At 34.3% G+C, this 18,223-nt stretch overlaps 1 protein-coding gene across 3 annotated transcripts in view; it reads right to left on the bottom strand.

Annotated features, from left to right (window-relative positions):
* Positions 1-18,223, bottom strand: part of SRRM3 (serine/arginine repetitive matrix 3) — a 496,285-nt gene that overhangs the window by 24,334 nt on the left and 453,728 nt on the right. For all 3 annotated transcript variants that reach the window (XM_063456734.1, XM_063456743.1, XM_063456748.1), the window contains 3 exons: positions 12,123-12,173; positions 9,895-9,999; positions 9,519-9,702 (listed from right to left, as the gene is read on the bottom strand). In XM_063456734.1, the coding sequence (XP_063312804.1) occupies positions 9,519-9,702; positions 9,895-9,999; positions 12,123-12,173 (340 nt within the window). The remainder of the gene's footprint in view (positions 1-9,518; positions 9,703-9,894; positions 10,000-12,122; positions 12,174-18,223) is intronic.

The following is an 18,223-nucleotide window of genomic DNA, read 5'->3' as shown; positions in this document are numbered from 1 at the left end:
TTAGGTCCCCCCTTATTCCCATTTAGGGCCCCCACCTGCTGCTCAGGGGTGGGGGCCAGGGGGTAGGACATTAGGTCCCTCACCTTATTTTACTGTAGGGCCCCCACCTACCACTCAGGGGTGGGGGCCAGGGGGGAGGACATTATATCCCCCCCTTATTCCAATTTAGGACCCCCACCATTTTACTTTAGGGCTCGGGAGGGGGGACCCTATTTTTTTTTTTTTTTTTAACAGTGAGCAGCCAATGGCTGCTCACTGTTTAATAGACATGCCCCTACTTGCAGTATAGCGAGAAGGGGCAAAATTTACTAATACTAAGTAATTTTTACTTAGTATTAGTAAATTTGGCTGAAAGACCAATTTAGGTCTTTCAGTCTTTTAGTAGATAGCTCCCTAATACCGTGGGAATTAGGGAGTTATCTACTTATTCATTCCTGTCATTATGGCTAAGTAACTTACATTTCATATGAATGTATGTTACTTGATTGTTGTAAGTGTTGCAAATGCTTACAGCTGAATCCTGGCTATGTTTGTATACTTTTTATTTAAAATTGTATACAGTGTAACATTCTTCATTCTTCCACTGGGTAAGTATATTAGTTCTTAGGCAATACTGTGCTTCGGAACTTCGGTACTTCAGCACTTCGGCAATTCGACACTTCGGAAATTCGGTAATTTCGGAATTTTGGGACTTCAACCATTTGGCAATTCATCTATTCGGACATTCTGAAGTACCCGAATGTCCGAATTGCCCGAAATTCGTCCGAATTCACATTCGGACCGAAACTAATTGCACATGTCTATCACAGACACAGATTATTTATAGACAGACGCTTACATCCTGAAGCACTCTTTATTTATTATAGCTTATACTTTTTTTATACTTATACTTTTATCAATATTGTTGGTTAATATATGATGTACCTCACAAAGGATGTACCTACAACAAGGCATCACAATGTGAAAGCACATTACAGCAGATCAAAATAAACAGGGATTTTATTATTTTGTCAATCATAGATTAATCGAAAATGGAACGTTTATTTTCAAGCCAATTTTATTTTGGGAGTCATTAATTGGCTGAGAGTGTCAGCTGACTACTCTCAGCCAATCAGTTGTGCCGCTGACCAATGCTGAAAGAGCCTTCCGGTTTCCAGAGTTTGAGAAAACCGAAGGACAGAGATGCAGGGTGGTTTGGCACTGGAACACAAACTTTGTGGTTAAATCGTTCAAGGTTTAACACCTTTCGATGTGCCAGCACCAGGGACTACCTGGCACAGTAACAACTTCATTTATATGGAGTTGTTAAGGTGCCTAAACTGTTTCTTTAATTTATACCTGCATTGTAGTTTACTATCTTACGATCTCTTTCTCCATTAAAATAAACAATGAAAACTGAGCTCAGTCTATGTGGTGAAAGTTAATTATATTCACAGTCAAGGCCTGCGTGAGCAGCAGAGATTGGCATTCTTATCACAATTTTACCAAATTGTGTTTTGGAACATCTGTTTCAATAAGATATATGAAAATATTGGGTGGACTATTCTCTAATGCAGCTAAAATTGTATGTTTTTTGCAGAGAGACAAACAAACTGCATTAAGGGGTATTGGCTGGAAAGTTCACCGATTACGATTGCCACAAGAGGCTAATGTGGGTTTGGAGGAAAAAAACACCTTATTACAAGGTATTAGATCTAAATACTATTGTCAGTGAGCTTACCTTTTTTTCTCACAGCAATGCTATTGAAATAAACATAAATTTTGTCTCAATGAAATTACTGTTCACAACTAAAAGCCTCTTAAAACTTCTTTACTAAAAAAAAAATGAAAAATGAAAAAAGAGCACTAAGTGTAGAATATAAATTAAAACATGGAAATACAGCAAAATTGACCTTTTCCTTAATCCTTTGTGACATCAATTATTTTTCTAACTGTTTTTCTAGTGCTTTCAGAATCTAATCAAGTTGTGTAATAGGACAAGGTGGAGATCTGCTGGTAATCCAAAATAAATATAACAATAATATTCAAATATATATGAAACAGCTTGTACCAGAATGTAAAGTGCTTTCCTGATGCTCCAACCACTAGGTTGTGGGGATTTGTAGTCTTTTAAAGTGACAGTAAAGTATATTATACAGCCTTTTTATTGATTATCTGAAAAGTCTTCCTGATTCCCTCTCTGAGTTAAAAAAATACAAATTCTGGAGAAAGAAAACACAATTAAGTAGTGCTGTTCCTGGGCAATACAAAGTACATACATGGCATCCCGAGGCACATTCTCATAAGATAACAATAGGATAGTTATATTAAGATAGCTCAATGGGCTAATGCATCATCACTAGAATCTCTTGGGTCACAGGTTCAAATCCCAGCAGGGTTGACTAAGCCCTTCAACTTTCCAAGGTGGATAAAATGAGTACCATTACATTTTGCAACAGTAATAACCCCTGGATGTTGGGCTAAGTAAGGTAGGTAACATTTTAGAAATTAGAGTAACCTGAATGCACCTTTCGTGATTAAATACTTTGTTATTACTATTATTAATTAAGCATACCTTAAAATATGGAAAGAAGCCCTTTTCAAGTCCAAAGAACAATCCAAAAATAAACTAGATACTATTACTCAGACAACTACATAACACTGAAATACCTTCATATAAAAACATGAAACAATTTTTTCAGTTCAATAAATTTTAGAGATGGATTGACAAAGGAAACTGATTGTGGAGACCTGCTAGACCTGCTTTGTTTCTACAGTAGGGTTTTTTTTTTTTTTTAAAAAGAACCTCCAAAACCTGCAATTGTTTCAAGGTGCCAAGGGGATTCCTTAAACTATAATACATACTCGGTCTGATATCAGTTCTTTATCGCTACCAAATAACATTGGAAGATAACCTTTCACAGAAACAGAAAAAAATGAAAATGTAACACAGAAAATTAAGTTAAGAATATGTATATACCTATTGGATGCAAGAAGGTCAAAAAGTAAAAGTAAGTGGGCACTATGTGTTTTTTCTAAAGTCAACAAAATGAAAAATATTTTATGATATATATATATATATATATACATATTTCAATTTAATATTTAGTATATTTTATTCAAGGAATAAACTGAATTGTAAAGCAAGATTTAAAATAAAATAAGAAGTAATGTTATAATAATAATAAGAAATAAGCTATCGTACTATAACAGGCTCATCTGCAGATGTGAACGTGCAAAGGGAGACGAATACCTACCTTCTTTACATGTCAGAGACAGGTTTGCAATAATAAAAGAAAACAATAATCTCCATATTTGGAGTGCACAGTGGGGGGAAAAAGACAAGGACTCTTTAGTAATGATGTTCACATCCCGTAACTAGAATTTGTCCTCTTTTTCCAGTTAAACACAACAGCTAATGTACTGTACCATTATGATTCCTTTTTAAAGTTTACTTTTGTTGTCATTTTCGGGGAGAGGAAACAAGGTGAAAAGAAGCAGGTATGACTCTTATTGTTGGAGTTCGTCATAAAATGTTTACCGCATGCAGTGTTACTAGCAAACAAATATGTAACATTTCAAAGGCCTTTCACTAATATGGTGTTTGAAGGCCAGCAGAGGTAGATCGCAAGAGTGAAAAAAGAAAGGAGCAGAAGTGGAAGCCAACCAGAATGAAATGGGAACTTGAATGCTATTTAAAAGGGAAGTCAACCAGGCTTTCAAATAGTTATAACCACTTCAATACAGTTTTTTGGGATGAGAACATATAATCGGTTTTCTGATACACTCACTTTATACTTGGCTTGCAATTTTACCATAGCATTTGTTTAGACCTGTGTGATGGCTGCTTTACAGGTCCATAATATGTTGCCAAAATACATTATTAATTTAATAGGAAGGCCAATTATGGGAAACAGCCTATCCATCACATACATGTACATTAGGCCACAATGAAATTAACAGTGTATTAATATTCTGCAGTTTTATCACTTAACACTTCTACATGAGGTGGATTGAAGATAAAACATTGTCTTGCACCCCTAACGTATCCTTTATGTAGATCGAAGGGCAAAGTGTATTGATTTTTGACTTAGCAATGCTTGCTAACAATGAGGCATATCAGGCTACAACTAGAATGGCTAACCATTATTACAGCAAAGCTGCATTGCCAACTTTAGATCCTGTACAATAGTTGTCATGAGTGCAGTCAGTAGTACTGTCTGTACTTTAGCTGCATTTGGCCATGTATATTCATTGAATGAATTATATTAATTTTCTATTAAGAAGTTATTCTGCACAATTGAAAGCAATCATACTGCACTTTTTGCATTATAATACATGCTTATTTCCTTTAGATTGTAGGTTCAAACATCGAGAGTTCTCTCCGCCATGTAGTGAGTTTTTATATAGATTTGTAATTCTACCAGTTATTTATAAGTTGTACATGTCCATTGCTCAGTCATTTGGGAAAATTTATAATAATCATGGAACCAATAAAAATAACATTTTAAATATAGGATGTAATACTTTCTATATGAGCCTTTTAAATAAAACAGAAATGATTTAAACATATATTATCCTCTTTCATATTTACTAAGCAACATTAAAAGTATAATAACTCAGAAAGTATGGCTTATATTGAACTGTTCTTTTTCTTATTTTTTGCTAATAGTGCAAGGAAACAATGATCAGTTATCTTCCCTTTTAAATGAACTAAAATCATATACACTTATAAGAAAAATAAATATATAAATAAAATGATTCATAAAAAAATATTTGTGTTACTACTTAAAAGCCCCACAATGACAGACACACAAAACAAAACTCTAACATCACAGGAAAAAAAATCAAAAAGAAAGAAAAAAACTCAAACTGCATTTCTGTTATGGAAAAAAATGATATGAGTGAAAATACACTAATGATACCACTGCTCCCTCAAATAAATTCAAAATATTACCGCTTTTCAAATGAGAAGCTAAAGAAAAACACAGATGGGATTAAAAAAATAGAAATTAATTAATCTAGGTTAATTATTCTAAAATATACTAGACATGCACTTTATCATACTGTAGTATTATTCAAACATTTAAAAGGGATGTAAAAATATAAATAAATATAATACCTGACTATAGCCAAATAACAAGAATATTGTAGGCAAAACAACTCACTTGATATGTTGCCAATACAAAAACAGCACAGCTAAGCACAGTTAAGGATTTAGTGAGCAGGTAGAACAAATAAATTAATTTAAAGATCTAAACACCTGACATAAAAATAAAAAAGTGTACTAAGTAAAGAGAATGAATTAGGAATATAACATAAAATGCATACATGAAAAATAAAATAATTAATTTATAAATAAACAATGATAGAAAAATAAAGGAATCATATCAATCCAGTGTGTTATGATTATCATATTCTTCTAGTGGCATAATTATACAATAAGGACATTGGAAAAAAACACATTTTACAATATTTATCAATAATTAAAATGAATTAGCACATATTTTTTTATTTTAAATGCATTTTTTTTTAAATATATTTCCAGCCAGATGACTTTGATACTCAGGTTTTAAAAACAAGTCATTTTATCAGTAACTTTGGCAAGATTTTTTTTTTTTTTTAAATAACAGAAAATAAATAGCATATCATGTTTAACTTAACCGTTACTTTTCACCATAGGAACTAAAAATAATTTTCTGAATAAGAGCAAAGCAGTGTTAAATTACCAATTTTGAAGGCTAAGGAACAGTATTTCCTAAACAGCAACATATCAGTTAGTGCCTATCTAATGAATATATTAAAATAAACCAAGGTAAACAATACTATAAACTATACCAAGTTGTGTAATGCCACACAGCCAATACATATCCAAAACAACAAAGACATATAAGCAAATGAATTTTCGGTGTGCTTACTGCAAGAAAATAATACTAAACATAAATGCACAAAAAGAAAATACAAAGTCCATAAATATATTTTCTATATATTACAAAGGGGAGCTATTCATCTAATACCTTAATAATACTCACAATTAGAGTTATATGGAGAAAAAATAAATAAGTAAAATGTATTAGAATAAGATGGATGCTTCCAAGTGTAGCACAGAGTGGAAGAAACTACTTCTCTGTTTGTTCTTTAAAAGTTGTGTGAACTATTTTTCTACTGTAAAAAGTGATGTACATTATATTAATGTAAGTAAAATACAATATACATTTTATTGTATATTGTCTACTAGAATTGTGTAGTAAAATACAGTTCTTTCAAATTTGCCATTACGATTCAATACATATCTTTCTTGCAAATTGTCTGTTTGTTAGCATTGTGTGGGAAAACAGTCCTTTTAAGTTTTTATTTCTAAATCATAAAGAAAAACACAAGTAGATGTAAATATGTATCAAACATGGTTCAGTCATTAATGTTTTAACATTTAACATATGTAAGGTCTAATCAAATGTATAATATATATGTGTGTAGCATAAGCCAAAATAAAAGTTAAAGTTTAGAATACTAAAAAGTTATACTAAAATTAAATAATATTTAATTATGAAAGTAAAATATTTGACGTGCTATCAAGGCTTGCAAAGGTGATACTCCACACCCTGCAATTATTTGTGCTTCAACATTCTGCAGCTTTGCAGCATATTGTTCACATACAGTAAAGAAATATAGAGATGAATTAAAAAGACTAACTTTCATTGGTCTATCAGGCATAGGCAACCTTTGGCACTGCAGATGTTTTGGACTACACCTCCCATGATGCTTTGCCAGCATTATGGGTGTAAGAGCATTATGGGGTATGTAGTCCACAACATCTGGAGTGCCGAAGGTTGCCTACCCCTGTAAAAAATTAGAACTTGTTTTCACGGACACAACAGCCGGTCAATATTTTTGTTGCTCCCGTTGTCTGCCAATTTTGATAACTGTAAAAGCTGTAACTGCAAACTGTGATTACTTTGCAAAAACTAATTGTAGTGGTTTATTTGTCATTGAAGGTGTGTGAGGCAGTCTCTGTTTTACATACAGCATTTGATTTTTCCTGTGCAAATTAGATCTTTTATGTTTTAGCATGTGAATGATTTTAGCTTGTTATTGTTCAGTTTGATGATTGTTTTCCTAAATGTAAGGTTCAGTACAACTGTATAGAATATATTTGAATTTGTGGAAACTTATTGCTGCATCAGTGATAGGACAATTTAATATACTTTTGATCTTTATAAAGAAATCAGCACCAATATTGAGGCATATTACAGCGTCCTACAAAATACTGTGCATTTGTAGTGCATATGAACAGAATTCTAAAATATGGGAAATGTGTATTCAGGATTTTTTTTCTTAAACAATTATGATAAGAGAATGTTATAAACATATACAAATGCAATGTGGCCACTTGACGTGTGTTTATATTTATTTAATCTTAAATTAAGTGTATTATCAAGAACAATACTTTGGACCTTTTGAATGGTTAGACATAAATCATTTTGTTTGGCCACAGAAAAAAAGGGTGTGAATTAAATTCTGGTTTTAGTGTTTCTATACTTACTATAAGACACCGTCCAGTGCTATATAAAGTGCCTTTTCTGGGTTGGTAATAGGACATAACACAAAGTTATGGTAAGAAATATGTTTCAATCTTCTTTAAGAAAGGCATAAGAGTTTTTACACATGCATGTTTAAACTTTAATTTCATAAGACGGGAGTTAGTACCATGTACGAGCCATACATTCTCAAAGAGGCATACTACAACAGAGATGGCCTCTTTTGGCTCTTTGTATCTGGCTTTTGGGCCACAGTATTAGATTTGGAATCATACAAAGAAAAAAAATAAGTGAGCAGGATCAGAGGGAGAACGGGGATCAGAGCCTAGTGACCCAAATGTGATGGACAGGAAAGTCAAGGGTACATGTGTGCAGGCTTCATTAGACCCCCATTTACAACCTTGCCTTACTCCTATACTCTTGTAAGAAATGTCAGATGAACACGCAACAATGTCTTCCAGCAATTGCAATCCAAGATACCCTACGCTTCCTATGTAGGATCATATCACCACTCACAGTTTCCAATGGGAAGCTTCTGCACTGAGTTTGGAATAATGGTTCTAAACCTTATATACATCATAGATATCATATCAATTGTGAATCAGAATCACCACAAAATATACAAATGCAATTGGTATAGTGATTCAAGGAATCACTTTCAGTACATTCTTTTCAGCATATGGACAATAAATGTTTATTAATACATAGACACAAATGTATATCTCCATAGTATTTTCATTACATTTTAAGTTTGGAATATGAATGCAAGCACGTTCTTTCCATTACATAAGCAGTGATATTGCTCTACCAATAGGAAAGGAAGTAACGTAATAAACAATATGAATATATGAATAGTGTAAAAACTTAATTCCAATTCATAAACTGTGGTGATTTCTTACCCCCTGAAAGGGCAGCAATATACTCCAGCACAATAAAAGGGAAAGATAAATAATTATAAAACATGAGCAAAATAGCATTTTCAAGGGAAAGAAAGTATCACTCTATACTGAAATTCTCTCTTCCACAATTACAGTATTACACTATGTATTGTATTTTTTTTCCTATGGAATTCTGACATCTCTTTTAGTTTTTAATTATCTTTATATGACTTATTTCACTACATAAACAGAATAGTACATTCAATGAAATGAGTGTGCAGATACATTTGTTTTAAATTGAATTTATATATTACAAATATATGTTACAATTCATAACTATTTTACATTTTACAATGTATTTATTATTGCATTCATTTAATCTGATCATTCCTCTCATGAGCTCTTACTATTCATTAATGTTTCAATGTAACTGTTTATATACTTTAACAATTAATGTAGACAGGCTGCAAGACATAATAAATGAGAGAAATGTGAAGATGCTTTTATCTACAAGCATTATGAAAATCCAAGACTATCTTTATTTTTATTAAGAACACTTGTGGGTAAAGGTACAATACAACTGGTAAAAAAAAAAAAAAAAAAAGGCTCATCAGAGGTAATGCTTTTTAATTTGTTTATGTAAGCTTTACAATCCCCATGTAATTCTCACTGCTTTCAACACTTTGTCATTAAGCCTTACTAACACTTGAAGTCCCTAATGTAAACATGGTCTTTCAAGCAGAGGGTAAGGAGGGACTTTGGATAGAGCCCACTCCAGTACATTGTTTCCATGTTGAAATATATAACTAGAATTTTTTTTTTTTTTAATTACAGAGAGTATAACAAGCAATAGCTTACTGCCAATTAAAGCATAGTATATTGCAGCAGAAGAGGGTGTCTTACAGCATAGAGACACTAACCAGGCTTTTGTGATAGGGAGATATGAATAAAGCCATATTGTTCTATAGTCTCTCAATTCACTATAATGCCTAAGTGTTAAGTTGCATATAGAATTTAGTATTTTGTAGGTAATTAATTTAAGGAACAACTTTATAGAAGAACATTGTGATAGACAAGATACTTGAAACTCATGGTAAAGAAAAAACAGAAAAAGTGTACTTACATCCAAATGTTTTTCAACAAGGGTGCCCTGCCCTTGGCTGTGGTGCCCGTTATGAGTGCCACTCTTGTGTCCATTCTGGTGTGGCGTGGCAGATCGGCTGTGGCCAGTGCAGGAAGAAGATGGACTGCGACTAGACCGGTCGCTAGAAGGTTTGCGGCCATCCTGTCTGTGCTTGGGACTTTGTCTGTAAACCAGAAATAGAAGTAGGGAATTATACCCCACCAATCCAAACATGTATACAAAGAATAAGATGCATTTATAATTATCATATATAAAATTTTTAATCTATACACTATATTGACACATTATTTAATAGGAATCATGATTTAAGAATTAGATTTATTTTGACATAAACTGAAAGCAAATACTATCCTACCTGTTTGGTGACTTGGAGGTGCTGTAGTGAGATGAAGGAGACGCACTATGAGAACTACAGCTACTTTGTGCATGGAGCCTTCTGGCTGTTGATCCACTGTGAGATCTGTTAGACATATATACACAGTAAAGGAATTACAGTGGGAATGTTTAAGTCTCTCATACAAATGTCAATAAAGTTTTTGTCCAAAAATATAGCATGCTGGATCAAACCATTTAAAAACACTATTTCAATTTTTTTTTGCTAAACAAGTTATTCACCTGCCAATTAAATAATTTCTTTTAAAATGCTTTTTAAATAATATAGCAAGCATTATGTTCAGTATACATCTAGTAATAACTAAAATTCTAGTCTAAGCACAGTACAATGGAAGTGGAACCTCTAATTCATTAGCAATGAGGTTATACATCTTCCACTGCCTTTAGAGGTTATGGGTATGGTATCCATTATAGGGGATCTTTAAGGTTAGTATTCGTGGTGTTTAGAGTTAAGGTTGAATGAAGTGTTCACTATAAAATAAGAGCTTCCTCTTAAAAGACTGGAAGTTCATTGAGAACCACCAAATTCAAAATTGTTCTCTATTGTGAAAGTAAGAAGCACCTCAAACAGACTGTCATAGTTATTCACAAAAGTGAGAATTTCCAGGATTCAAAGTGAATTGAAAGCAAATTTCAAAATCAAGGCCAAAACAACCAAACAGAACATTTTTCATTTTTTCTAACTAGTTTATTTGGACCTACATTTTTAAATTTACTTTGAATTCACCATTATTTTACTGCAATTCTTACTTTAATGAATGACTCTCACTGCTAGTGAAAAGTTAGTTAAACTTATTGAATCTGAACTATATAATTATCCAATTAAAGCTTGTGTTCTGATGTATTCAGTTACTCTGAGTTGTACTACTCTAATTAATAAGACAATTGCTACTAATGTTGGTTTTATTATTGTTTTATTATTATTATCTTGACTTTGAAATTTAAAAATAGCGCATATTATTTGCACATTTTTGTTCTGAATAGTCCATTACTGTATGCATACTATTTGTGTAGTTGTTTCTGAAATAAAGAAGAGGTTCTCTTTTCACACCGAAAAAAAAACATCTTATTTTTTTGTCTCCACAGTAATATTAAGAAAAGAGAATACATGACATTAAGATGAGAGAACACGCATTACATAATAATGAGATTTTATTCAACAATGTTGATTTGTAATTCTTATTGAGAAATAAATCTGTATCACGGCAATGTAATTAATCAATACATGTAATTCCAATATATTGAAAAGTATAGAGGATATAAATCTCAAAAAATGTATAAAAATAACAATCACAATATAATAACTTAATTAACTAAATAAATGATTACACAGACTTATTTATCTGGTTTTAATTTAAAAACATAGAACTACAGGCATCAATAACAATATGAATTTGATTACAAATTCAGGAAAGCTAACATTATGTTGTGGGCTGAATTATAAGGTGGTGACTCAATTTATTGGAACATTTGCTGAGTAGAGATGTCCCGAACAGTTCGCCGAGAACTGTTCGCTGGCGAACATAGCTTGTTCGCGGTCGCCGCGGCGGGCGAACAAATTGCGATGTTCGGTCCGCCCCCTATTCGTCATGGAGGTGGGAGGGTCTGGGAGGGAGGGTCTGCTGCTGATTGGCTGGAATGTGTCTGCTGACTGTGAGGTACAGGGTCAAAGTTTACTCAATGATGACGAATAGGGGGCGGACCGAACATCGCATATGTTCGCCCGCCGCGGCGACCGCGAACAAACTATGTTCGCCATCGAATAGTTCCCGGCGAACTGTTCGGGACATCTCTATTGCTGAGACATAGTTCATTGCCAAATATAAGTCCTCAAGTTGAATTCAAAATAAATTAAAATGTAATGAACACTTAATTTTAAAGAACTACAGATAGACCTCCGTCTGTGTATATATACGTATAATATTTGGAGTTCCGATATCCCTGTCATTTCCAAATCACAGTGCATGCATTAAAGAGTCTAACATGGTAACAAGGTAACTATGCTAATACTTTTGGATTGATTTACTAAGGTTAAATGTTGGAGTGTGAAAAGTCATTGTTCACGTGTTTATATATTTTCAAGGCCAACTATTAAATTAGCATAAACCTTATTTGTCAACGCTTAGTAAATAGTACCTCATTATTCTTTTAAATCATAATTATCTTATCACAGACATTTTAATGCAATACCTTTTTCTATCTTTACTTTTTTCTTTCCTTTTGTTTTTGAGGCTTCTGGATCTGCAAAAATGTAGAAAATAAAAATAAATATTTCTGTTGTATATCTCCATTGCATGTCTTATACTATAATAATATAATATACTGAAAGGGTTCTTTACAAAATCAGAATCATTAAAGGTAATCTGGGTCTTTTACTGATACAAAATTTACAATAATATGAAATGAAGAAAAATCACTCCAAACTGCTGACAATTTGTCTCTACCTGAACAGCCTAAGATAGAGAACGAATACAGTTGCAGTCACGTTTGGACATCATAGATACAGGATTAATGCGCAAACAATTCTCAAACTAGTTAAGAATATAGATGAACAAATAATCCTTTTAAAATAGATACATAAATAATCCACCTGAAATGATACTCTACTCAGCGCTATTAAGATATTCAGCCTGAAGAGCTATTTGTTTTTGCGATTTAGATATTCAGCCTGAAGTGCCTGTTAAAGAATGCTTTCTGTACTTCTACAGGCTGCTATATTATTATTTTTTCTCCTCATTTGCCAGGGAGAGTGTAATCCATTCCTCCATTGGGTGTAGATTTAATCCTCCCTTGTGATCTGTCCTATCTTAAAGACTGGGATTGCTGGGTTACCTATCCAATACAGGGGGAAATGTATCAAAGAGTTCTCCAATAAAAAATGATGTAAAAATGCAATGAGCACCTACTCACTTATCAGTAATACAATGCTATTTCCTGTTTCTTGATCATCTCCGCCCCCCCCCCCCCCCCCAACCCTCTTCCCAGTCCAGGGTTACTACGTCCTTCCTGATTATAGTGATTGCAAGGTTCCCTATGTATATACCTGGTATTTCCACAACACTGTTATTGCCCAATGGTGACAGTAATTTTGCTGGAAATGTTCTGATAATAAACTTTGTAGTTATATTGATGTTTCAATGAATTTACCTCATGCTAGATTATCAGTCCGACAGGCTTACGCAAAGGAAAATACAAAATTTATCTTTGATGTTATCATGTGCTTCTACGCCAAACACTTTCACTTGCACTTTTCTTAGATGTAGGTGACTTTATTTATGTTCCTTTGTATATTGAAAACTTAATAAAAACCTTTTCACAAAAAAAGTAAAAGGAGAGGAGGGTTTTTTTGTCTTTGGGTTCTACTGGTTGCCATGTTGACTGTTCCACTTTTAATCTTTTAAATCACTTTTTTGTTTCAGAACTGAACGCTTGAATTAATCATATTTATGTAAGTGCACAAAACAGGTAAGAGTACCAACAGTGATCTACACCAAGGATAATGCCACCATCCCTGTCCTGGAGCAAAGTTATACATAGATGTTATATGAATCTTAACTTCTGTTAGAGATTGAAAGTGGTGAGTGGAAAATGTGGATGAGTTAAATATGTATATATATATATATATATATATATATATATAAAATCGGAAATGACCACACTCCAAGGACTTGATGATAGTAAAAATAAAATATAACTTTTATTCTATATCATTTAAAAATATCGACGTTTCAGCCCCAATACATAGGCTTTCATCAGGATGGCAATCCTGCCGAAAGCCCATGTATTGGGGCAGAAACGTCATAATTTTTAAATGATATAGAATAGAAAAACACCAGAAATATTACCCACTTCTCACTCCATAGGAACTATGCTTAAATGAACACTATAGGGTCAGGAACCTATAGTGTTAAAAACACCATTTATGTGGCTTGCCTCCCCCCCTCCCCATAGTCCCCTTAGAAGGGGTTAAAACATACCTTAATTACAGTACCATGCGCGTCCACCGGCGCTGGTCCGGCGCACAATCCGCCTCCGCCTCCTTGACATCAACACAATTTATGATTTTTGTCAATCCAATGCTTTCTAATAGGGAAAACATTTTATTGGCTGAAATTGCCAAGGAGGTGGGATGGGGGAAGGGCCCAACACCGTTTTGGCCAATCAACACCTCTTCATAGAGATACATTAAATCAGTGCATCTCTATGAGAAAATGTCAGCGGTAACTGTTCTGGTGACTATAGTGTTCCTTTAACAATTCTATCAGTTTAAGCTAGTAGTAAATCGGAAACCAGGCATAAAGAAATTGCTACTGCATGGTTGATAAACATGCCACAAGGTATTAGAATCAGAAAGTTGTTGCCTTGATATATTCTTCAATTTTGTACATGGCTATGCAAAAAATACAATGGAGTTCTGGCCTCAGAGGTAATTGTAGCACATATGGTTGCAGGTGTTATATATGAGTTATGGTTTTCTGGAGCTTTTTCTGTGTTCTGTTTTTCACTATTCCCTTATTTGTGCCAAAATAATCCTTAACTTTCTTGTTCCAGTTTGGTTTACAAACTGGTCACTTCCAATATATAAAAAAGATGTCAATTTTCCACCACTGTCAGAGTACTGGATTTTCTGTGACATGTTCTTCCTTTTTGTTTAGGGAATATAAAAAAAAAAAATCTTTCAAATTTAAAATGTGTCTTTTTTTCCCACCAATTATAGTAGCCATTTTTAAAGTAATAAAAAAAAAAGGAGAAAAAAAAGAAGTAAATTGTGGCAGAAAAATTATTTTGAGGCATTACAGATAAAGCGGGAAAAAAAAGTCTTAAATGTGGACTAGCAGATTTTTACATATGGCACATGAGCACAAAACTGGTGAAAATGTGAAAACGAATGTGACAAGTTTTATATCTAACTCCCTGTTACATTTGCACCTCTGACAAAGATAGACATTTACTAACTGCCATGGTACATACAGTATAAACCAACAACATTAAACCCATTAGACATGTGCAATTTGTTTCATGCTGAATGTACATTTGTCCGTATTTCATGCCATTTCGGACATTCGGATGTCCGAAGTACCGAAGTGACGACGTTCAGCAGTTCCGTAGTGCCGAACCGAACCAAATGCAATTGGTCCGAATTGCTTGAGCAAACACATTTTTTTACTTACCCGAATTTCCGAAACCAAACCGAACCAAATTATTTGCCCATGCACAACCCTAAAACCTATATATGTACATATACATACATATATATACATAGTGATGCAAAATTTTGAGTGTGTTGAAAGCTGCCAATTGCCATATGGATGTTTCAATGCCTGCAGCTAAATGAACACAAAAATAGAAAGAAAGAACAAATGACCTTTATTATATGGCTATTAGGATCTAATTCAACTAAGCATTATCTTTCTTCAGTGAACAAGAAGTTAACTGAAACTGGCAAAGACTCACGTGTATCATTTGGAGCAGATCCTGGTTATCAGTTAACGCACATTTTTATTAACAGACCTGAATGTGTTAATATAATATGCTATACTATAATATCAAAAATGCCTTGTTTCCAGCCAAAACCAAATGAGAAGAGAATAGATATGGTAATAAAAACAGCTCAAAACCTGTGATGAACAATAAAAAGGCTAAATGAATACTGTTGTCATCCAGGCCACTTCATGTCAATGAAGCAGTCTGGGTGCAATGTTGCTGTTCTTTTAACCATGCAACGTAAAACATGCAGCTTTTTAAGAAGTTATAATGTTAATATTGCTGGGTTAATATTGCAGTCACATGGACAGCCACTAGAAGCACTTCTACTGCATTGACCGACTAACACTGTCACATGTCACAGTAGCCCATAGGGAAGCATTACATACAACGCTTTCAGCGTTGACAAGGACTCTAATGGGGGGATAGGAACTGTAGTGAGGTGGTAGAGGCTGTAGTGGCAATTTAGGGGATGTAGTGGGGAAAGAAAGGCTGTAGTGAGTATAGGGAATGTAATTGGGGAATAGAGACTGTAGTGTGGGGGTTGGGTGGCTTGGGGCTTCCTGGGATCTTCCTCTGAAAAGGCAGTGTTTACATTAAAAAGCCTGCAGAGACATACTATACACACCAGAACAACTACATAAAGCTGTAGTTGTTCTGGTGACTATAGTGTCTATTTAATTTTGCCTCTGATTTATTATTCCCCGGTGTTGCTATATGAATGTTTTCTATGTGAGCCAATTTTTAAGTTGATAATCTGCATTGCACTCAGTGGTGGAACTAAAATAGAATTTTTTTGAGGGCCCCCTATCGCAAGGATGGAAAAAAGGTAGATCCCCATTGTCATACAACTCCCAGCTGGGGATCTACCATTTGCCCATCCTTGCAGGGTTGTATTTAGCACTGAGCAGTGTTTGTATGTTTATATGTAAGCATGTTTTTGAATAAAGTATGTGTGTGTGAGTGTAGGGGTGTTTTTGTGTGTAATGTGTTGTTATGTACTGTTACCATTTGAAAGCAGTGATTTACTTGTGTGTAGTATTTGCTTTTGAATGTAGGGGTGTGTCTATATGTAGTGTTGATGTTTGAATGCAGGGGTATATTTGTGTGATGTGTTGGAGTTTGAATGTTGAGATGTATACACTGCGAAACACACACACACACACACACACACACTGATACATCCAGATACACAGACAAACAGATACAAACATGGACACACAAACAGATACACAGATACTGACACACATACAAATTCACAGCCACACACTAACACATACAGATACATTGGCATACAAACAGATACACAGATGCACACTGACACACAAACAGATACACAGGTACAGATGCACAATTACAAACTGACACATATACAAATACACAGGCACACATTAACACATACATATACACAGACACACACAGATACACAGACGCACACTAACATACATACACACAGATACAGACACACACAAACACATATAGATACAGAGACACACGCAAACATATACAGATACACAGACATACAGATACACATGTGTTTTTTTTTAACATCGGAGTGGCCCATGTAGGAGGTGCTCATCAACGTAAGTATGTGACGTGATTTTGCCCGCCTCTGTGCACTTAGCCACATTCATCATCAGCTCTGCCGGGCCCCACCTCCTCTTCTTTTAAGCACTGCCTCACCGGGCTCGAGGATAGTGTGGTTATTGAGCGTTAGACTTGAGTGGCCGGTGTCAATTTAGTAGTGTGAATGACAGTGCCAGACACACAGAGCGGGCGGAGGGCCACCTTCCTTGGCCGGGCCCTTGGACCGTGTCCGAAGTGCCCGACCGCTCAGTCTGCCCCTGCGCATTGGGGATGAGGGCACCTAGACATATTAGGAACAGGAGCACTATAGCTCTATAGTGTTCCTTAATCTTCTTTGGAGAATGAGTAGGAGATATTTTTGCTTGCTCTCTTCCAAATGCAGTACCATTTCCAATGTGGATTACATGTGGACCAATGTGGAGCAACACTGATCTGCCAGCATTTTGCTATACAGCACTTTTTATCAGGTGCTTCGATTCCAGCTCACTATCTTGTGAGTACACTACATGGGAGGGAGTGGTTAGTCAGAGGGGTCTGCTTTGTATATATTATTTAGCTTTTGCTTATGTTTTATTTTTCTTTGTTTCTTATCACTTTTTTATTTATATTTTTATTATTTTCACTTACATTTTGTCTGCATGTCTAAATAAACTTACTGCACCCTATCTTGTCTGTTTTGCACTTTTTAGCAGCTACAGACATTTTGGACAATTTACATATTTTTGAGGACTTCTATGTATAGTTTTATCTAGTAAGTTGGTTTCCTGTACCCTGGTAATTTTTTTATTTATTTATCTGACATCTGTACAATATGTACAATTAATAGACATACTATGGATTTTAAATCAAGTAAAACTAACAAAAAGTATGAGATCAAAGACACTATCACATGTATGAGCAAGAATGTCATCTATTTATTAGAGTGCCCATGTGGTCTACAATACGTAGGAAGGACTATAAGACCTCTAAAAACGAGAATTGGGGAACACTGTAGGAATATAGAGAAGGGCTTCAAAAATCATCTTGTATCCTCTCATTTTGCACTCCACAATAATGACCCACGCCTACTTAAATTTATTGGCATCACAAAAGTATCCCAACATTGGAGAGGTGGTGATATGGTTAATAAATTGGGTAAAAAAGAGATGGAGTGGGTGTACTTTTTAGATACACTACAACCTAATGGACTTAATGCTGAATTTGATCTTTTTAATTTTTTA

Source organism: Pelobates fuscus, chromosome 1 (assembly GCF_036172605.1).
Source record: "Pelobates fuscus isolate aPelFus1 chromosome 1, aPelFus1.pri, whole genome shotgun sequence".
NCBI lineage: Eukaryota > Metazoa > Chordata > Amphibia > Anura > Pelobatidae > Pelobates > Pelobates fuscus.
Note: the sequence above shows the minus strand (reverse complement) of the source record. Positions and strands in the feature narration are given on the sequence as shown.